Here is a 7,500-nt window from a genome sequence, read left to right on the forward strand (position 1 = left end):
GATGGTATAATAGATCTTAAGAACTGGAATATTGTGTTATGGTAACCATTATATACGAAAAAGTGATAAAATCTATTATTAAAATCCTAAAATATATCTTGCTGAGTTATATTATTGTGTTTACTTAACTTGATAAAGTATAATCAATAGAATATGCATTGCTTCATGCTAATAAGGTTCTGATATTTTTAATCCCTTGCTACGGGTATAGCTGTCATGACGTAATGATGTATGAGGTGTATATGTGTCATGACTTGCTCTAGTGAGCAAGTAGGTGAGCTGGCTGTATATAGCACATGCCCTATGATAAAGGCTAGATTAAACATTCTTGACCCTTTATGATGGGGTTAAATGATTTTTTATTAATTGTATATTAACTGTTTGATAGTAGGTTATGATTAGTTAGATAGAAGATTACAAAGATGATTGAATGGGTGCTAGTTAAAATGATGTTAAATGCTAGTTAAAATTCAATAGACATATTGGTACTTCACCATTTGAAATCAGCAGGAAAAATATTTGCATATAGAATATTGCTTTGTGAAACAGCATAATGGTGATATACCTTTATCTTTATAATATTCAAAATTTTACCAGAAATTTTCTTTGCTGAATTTCCAGGACAGATAAACCGAAAGCATGTCGAAGGCCCCAGTGGTCACGGGCATATCGCCCATAGAAGGAGTACCAGGGACCAAAGTCATTATTCGTGGAGAAAATTTTGGAAATCGTCCAGAAGACTTGATTGGTTTGTTCTCTGCTTTTAGTTTTGATTTTGGGAAAAAGATTGCAGTGTTAAAGTCAAATTCTGATTTTTGTTAAGATTATCATTTTTTACTTTCCATGCTGCATATGTTGGGCACTATTTTATATGTTTTACCTATTATTCAGGTCTAACAATATGTGGTGTTGATTGCCTTATGACTGCGGAGTGGAAAACAAGTAACAAGATCATTGCACGAAATGTCGCTGGTAATGGCAAAGGAGATATTATTGTTACCACAGTTCAGGGTTCAAGAGGAACTTCTACAGTACAGTTCAAAGGTAAGGAAAGATGTGAGAATATTAAGAATGTGGATGATTAAATGATAACAAGAATAGAGACGTACAAGTTGTCAATTTCAGTGGCTTTGAATGTATTGTAAGTTATGTATATATGAGTATGGCAAGAGTCAGTCTTGGGAAGAGATAGATTTTGCTTAATTATTAATTAAAGATTATATAAAGCCAATTCCAAACACTATATAGGATTATGCTCAGAACCTGCTGGAAAAGTTTTGAAAATAAGAATGAAAACTAGTGATGAGATTCAGACCTTTATAAATATTGTTATCCAGTTTATTGCTTGAACCTTTTGTTACTATTATTTTTAGTGGGTCAGTGCTACTGTCACCTTTGCTATTGTCAATGTTTTACAGATTCAGTGTCCTTTTGTATTCATGTCTGTAAGAAAAGAAATTGTAAATCTCTGTTTCGGATGTAAGAGAAATTATTAGACTATGCAGAATGTTTGAATAATACTTTTATATATGTTCATTCAGGATATCAAGAAACAATGGGACTTCTAAAGGAATCAGCTGTGTGGGTAGATGAGACCATCTTCCTCAACATGGCTTTTGGAAGGAAAAGACCCATGTCTCCCACATCTGCCCTACAGGAGGACCCTCTTGGACTCTCAGTTGAAGGCAATGAGTAAGTATCAGATGTAGCTTTAAGTTGAAGATAATCTGAAGGAGCAAGGGTTTGTGTTGAGAATGAGTACATTTAGGGTGAATGAGATTTTTTTATTAGGTTGTGCTCTGAATAGCACAATGTAAAGTAGCATTTTTTATTTTGTTTTCAGTATGTAGATTTACAGCTGCATTTCATAGTATAGACAAAATTTGAGAGACAGAGACAGACAGAGACGGACTGACGGACTGACGGACTGACGGACTGACGGACTGACGGACTGACGGACTGACGGACTGACGGACTGACGGACTGACGGACTGACGGACTGACGGACTGACGGACTGACGGACTGACGGACTGACGGACTGACGGACTGACGGACTGACGGACTGACGGACTGACGGACTGACGGACTGACGGACTGACGGACTGACGGACGGACGGACGGACGGACGGACGGACGGACGGACGGACGGACGGACGGACTGACTGACTGACTGACTGACTGACTGACTGACTGACTGACTGACTGACTGACTGACTGACTGACTGACTGACTGACTGACTGACTGACTGACTGACTGACTGACTGACTGACTGACTGACTGACTGACTGACTGACTGACTGACTGACTGACTGACTGACTGACTGACTGACTGACTGACTGACTGACTGACTGACTGACTGACTGACTGACTGGCAGGCAGGCAGGCAGACAGACAGACAGACAGACAGACAGACAGACAGACAGACAGACAAGATAAGAAAAATGGAGAATCGATAAGAAAGTGTTTTTGATTCCTTCTTTTTTCTACAGTCGCAAGGTTTTGAATGAAGACCTGGAAGAAATGTTTCCTGGTTGCTCAGGAGACCTCTCGTCCACTCAATTCAACCCTGAATGGTTCCTCCTCGAGAATCATTACTCCACCTCGTATGATGATCTCAGAGCAGGCTTGGCATACCTCAGGCGTAAAGTTGAGACACAGAAGATGGGTCAGATATCCTTCCTAAAGGTTAGTTGAGTAGCTTTTGATATGGAGGAAAGATTGCGTATCCAGTTACATTTTGTATATTAAAGTGAGATTTGAATGCATACAAAACCTAAATGACATACATCAAATGACAGTTATTGTTGAAAATAAATGTATATGGTGTCACATATTTATGTAAGATCAATCGTATCAGTTAATTAAAATGATGTGAGAAAGTGGAAAAATGGAAGATCTGAGTCAAGAATGATATAGAGTCAGGAAAAAGTTAAGCCACAGAAGATTTAATCTGACATTGTACACAAGAATTTGTACCTTTAACGCATATTTGCCCCTGATCCCTTCCCGACCTATATACTGTCCTTGCTTGGAGTTGCTCTCAGTTGTTGAATTTCCTTAGTTGATTGCTTTTACATTACAGCATTCAGAATGTTTCTATAAATCATTATATAATGCAGTTTATGAAAACAAGATATGATTTCGAGCCATGGCAAAATGCACATTTTAAACCACTTGTGGTTGTACTTCTTTATGTTGTTATATTTGTTATAATGAAATGTTATCCAATATCATCATTAACTGAAAACTTTATCTTCCAGACGAACGTTGGCTCAGTTTTGGAACAACTTGACACACTACTTGAGCTGAAGTGCAAGTTTGAGAGTGACATCCAAGAATATGGCCGTAACATTACCCAAGTGCTAGAGAAATCTATTATAGGTAATTGCTACTAAAATTCAGCTGTTATGGTCATGTGTGCTATATATATATATATTTTTTTTTTCCATCTGGCTGGTATTTTTATTCTGGGTATTAGTGCTTTATCTATGGAGGACGTGTACAGTTTCAACTTACTGATCTTGTTCTAGGTATGCTGATGTATGTATATTGTGGCAAAATTTAGAAGTTGTGGTGCATTGTACTTATTTTATTAGTTTGTTCAGCAGCCCTAACTACTGTTCAATTTCTGTGTTGTATTATTGTTGACAGACATAGAAAACAGGATGCCCATTCATTAGGGCTTATTGTATTTTTGTTTAAATTCAGTAATTGTTCATTATTTTCTAAAAGTCTAAGGGAGATAGCATTATTTCCATCTTCATAGTCTTCTTTGTTGTTCACCTATTTATTCTTCAGTACTAAATTCAACATAAGAGCAAAGTAAGCCAAGAAGAATACCTTATCACAGCAATTCTTCCTCCACCAGAGTGTAAAGAGGAAGCTGACAAGCTCTTTGAGGATGTCCTGCAGCGTAAGGACAGAGCAGATGGGACAAGGAACGCCCTCAATGTCCTCCATCGATTCCGCTTCCTACTGTACTTGCCTGTTAACATTGAGAGGCATATTCAGCGTGGGGATTATGATGTTGTTATTAATGACTATGCCCGTGCAAAAAGTCTTTTTGGAGATACACAAGTTCCTGTAAGTTAAGAGATAATTTTGAGTGTACGAGTGCGATTGCGAGTGCGATTGTGTGTGCGATTGCGTGTGCGTGTGCGTGTGTGTGTGCGTGTGCGTGTGCGTGTGCGTGTGCGTGTGCGCGTGCGCGTGCGCGTGCGTGTGCGTGTGCCTGTGCCTGTGCGTGTGCGTGTGCGTGTGCGTGTGCGTGTGCGTGTGCGTGTGCGTGTGCGTGTGCGTGTGCGTGTGCGTGTGCGTGTGTGTGTGTGTGTGTGTGTGTGTGTGTGTGTGTGTGTGTGTGTGTGTGTTTGTGTTTGTGTTTGTGTGTGTGTGTTTGTGTGTGTTGTGTAGATTGTTTGTTAGTTTGAATAACTTTTTCATATTAAGATATTTCTAACATATTGATTTTTATTATTTTATCAAAAAATTTTCCTGAACCACTATATTGTCTCCTTGCAGCTTTTTAGGCGGTTCTATAACGAGGTTGAGAAGCGTATTGATGATTTACGAGGAGTGCTTGGGGAACAGCTGACTCGAATGCCATCATCATTAGAACACCAAAAGAAAATAATTAGGTATGGATGATAATAATGATACTGATGATGATGATGATGGTGATAATGATGATGATGATGATGATTATCATTATTATTATTGTTATTATTATTGTTATTATCATTGTTATTAATTTTTGTTTCATAAATTCACAGAAATCTTCACCACCTGGAGACACCTGGTGACCCAGCCTGGCAGTGTCTCACAGCGCAGCATGAGTATATCCTGCACCTCCTGATTTCAGTCCGCGATTCGCATCTCAATCGGGAGATGGCAGATCATGACCTTGGCTCTGGGGGTGGGAAGATGGGTGGGGGTGTAGGTGGTTCCAGACACTCAACACCAGCTGCCAAGTACAACAAGATTATGATGTCATCTGTTGGGGAATGGCAGGTAGGAATGGCAATAGTTGGTGCTGTATAAGTGTTGTATTATTGAAAGATTTTATAGAGTTGCAGGCAAAATTAAAGGATTTTCTAAATTGTTATTTTTTTTATTATATACAATGTCTGCTAATTTACAGGCCAATGCTCCAGTGCGTGTTCTATGGGTAGAAGAAGCGTGTGAGGTGTTATCCACCAACTTCCCAGATATGTGGAAGCTTAGTCAGGCTTACTTTGGTGGGGAACTGTTGCCTCCATCAGCCCAGGTGGACCATCAGAAGCACCCCAGGTGTAAGGTAGGGCAGAAGGAAGATTTTTCATGAAAGTCTCATACATATCACATTATTTTAAAGAAATATGATTATGTATATTATATATAGAAATATTGGAGATGATTTACAGTAACTTATTCTGTCTACTGTATCTGTAGAAAAAGCATTCTAGTTGTATAGATCCTCTATATCACAAGATCAAGATGGATATTAATCAGATGGAAATGGTCATTACCATGTTCATCTGAGAGGGTTTCTGTTTGCAAGTGATACTTGGAGGAAAGCCTCAAATTCAGACGGAAAATTGCTGGAAAAAGTGCCAGTGTGATAGGGCCTTTATTTGTGTAAAATTACTTAACCCACAATCCACCAATAAACTAAATTGTTTGCAGGAGATGATCTTGGAGTTACTTCATGTGTTCAGTGGACTGATGCGTGGTGCCATAATGCCTCACTCCCTCGACCCTGTTGGTGCAAACTTCCGAAATTACCATGTTTGGCCTGAGGCTTCCCCTGATCAGATAACGCCATGGTTACCACAAGTGAGATTAAAGTGTCTCTTGACTGTTTCTACTTGACTTTGAAGATATATAAGAAATCCTCTTTTGTTCTTCATTGATTCTTAGTATGAATGCTTTGTTATGATTTTATAATTTAATTTTGCTGGATTTATCTTAAATATTGAATGTAAACAGGTTTTGCGACATGTCCGTGGGTGCTATAGCACATTGCTGACACAAGATCTACCAAATGATGCCCTGGATGTTGTTAAGGATTTGATTTTGGATTTGAGGTGAATATGCTCAATTTTCTGTGGAGGGATTGACTAATTCAGTGACTGGGATATAAAGATAAGAGATAGAGAGAGATATAGGGCGGGAGAAATAGGGAGAGGGAGGAATAAAGGAGGAAGTGGAGAGAAAAAGAGAGACATGAGAGGAGAATGAAAGTAAGGTAGTGAATGAAAGAGAGAGGGAGAGATAGAGGTAGATAAATAGATAAAATGGAAAGAAAGAGGAAATAGAGGGGATGATTTAAGAAGGAAATTGATGTAGAGATTGAGATAAATGTCAAATAAATGAGAAATCTAAAGAAATGTTAGTGAGGCATTAGTATACAGCTATTTCCTCTTTAGAAAAGTATGTACAAATTGCAAACTAGTAGGAATGCAATTCTGTACTAAATCTCAAAGACTTTTTCTTAGTGTTTTTGTATTATCTTTTTCACAGAGTTCATTGCTTAATGTCACTGTTCCAACAAACGGTAGAGCATGTTCGCAGCCTACACACTCGAGAGAAATGGAACCTTGAAGTTGATGATGAGAATGGAGGATGCACACAGTTGGTAGGTTATGTATAATATTACAGTAATATGAGAGCTATGTGTTTTCAGTACTTAATGCATGAAAGGGATAAATTTATGATAGAAATGCCTTATGTTTCTATGTGTAAGTGAAGATTATTCATGAATTAAAGCTTAGTCACTACTTATAATTTTCCTTCTCAACAGCCGCATATCTGTGAAAATGTGATTGTGGAATGTGCCCAGCTTGTACGTGAAACTGTCCTAGAATCTGGGCCGCGGGAAACACCACTCCTAGATCATCCTACTGTTCACAGGGATATCATAACTCTAATACACAATGTTATTGTTGCATTTGCTCAAGTAAGTTAATTTAACAGGTGTGTTTTACCCTTGTGTCCTTGTAATAACTGTTCATAGTAATGCTTCTCCATTATGCAGCAGTACATCAAAACTGTAAGTATAGTGAAACATTAGACATTCATTATAAATAAGATCATGATTAAACCTCTGTTTAGTATGGTAATTTTTTTCAAGTAGAACCTTTATGTAGAAATAAGAATTGGCAAGTATTTACAGGCAAACTAAATTAGTCTGAGTTCATATTCTTTGATTATTCCCCCAGTTATCCTTATCTTGTGTTTTACAGTCACTTGAGAAGTTGAGCCAAGTCAGTCTGCATGACCCAGATGAGGACGACAGTGATTGCAACATCAGTGAGAATGCGCCAGGTGTTGAGGCTCAACTGCTCATTACACTAAGCAACTGTGCCTTCATGCGACGCACAATCCTTCCTCGGTTATCAGACTCTCTGGTGCGAGCTTCATACCCTCCAGAGGCTGTAAGTTTTTGGGGTTTTCAATTTTGTTTACCTTCCAATTGTGATTTAATTGAATATTATAGGTATGTGTGTATATGTGTGTATG

The 7,500-nt window shown here is 38.3% G+C and overlaps 1 protein-coding gene across 2 annotated transcripts in view; it reads left to right on the forward strand.

The window, feature by feature from the left end:
• Sec5 (secretory 5) overlaps positions 1-7,500 on the forward strand; it is a 26,471-nt gene that overhangs the window by 1,299 nt on the left and 17,672 nt on the right. For both annotated transcript variants that reach the window (XM_070130475.1, XM_027364939.2), the window contains exons 2-15: positions 622-748; positions 892-1,044; positions 1,542-1,692; positions 2,493-2,688; positions 3,264-3,384; positions 3,872-4,086; positions 4,522-4,637; positions 4,773-5,010; positions 5,141-5,296; positions 5,665-5,814; positions 5,968-6,065; positions 6,502-6,616; positions 6,782-6,937; positions 7,224-7,415. In XM_070130475.1, the coding sequence (XP_069986576.1) occupies positions 640-748; positions 892-1,044; positions 1,542-1,692; positions 2,493-2,688; positions 3,264-3,384; positions 3,872-4,086; positions 4,522-4,637; positions 4,773-5,010; positions 5,141-5,296; positions 5,665-5,814; positions 5,968-6,065; positions 6,502-6,616; positions 6,782-6,937; positions 7,224-7,415 (2,166 nt within the window). In that variant the 5' untranslated portion in view covers positions 622-639. The remainder of the gene's footprint in view (positions 1-621; positions 749-891; positions 1,045-1,541; positions 1,693-2,492; positions 2,689-3,263; positions 3,385-3,871; positions 4,087-4,521; positions 4,638-4,772; positions 5,011-5,140; positions 5,297-5,664; positions 5,815-5,967; positions 6,066-6,501; positions 6,617-6,781; positions 6,938-7,223; positions 7,416-7,500) is intronic.

Source organism: Penaeus vannamei, chromosome 15, assembly GCF_042767895.1.
Source record: "Penaeus vannamei isolate JL-2024 chromosome 15, ASM4276789v1, whole genome shotgun sequence".
NCBI lineage: Eukaryota > Metazoa > Arthropoda > Malacostraca > Decapoda > Penaeidae > Penaeus > Penaeus vannamei.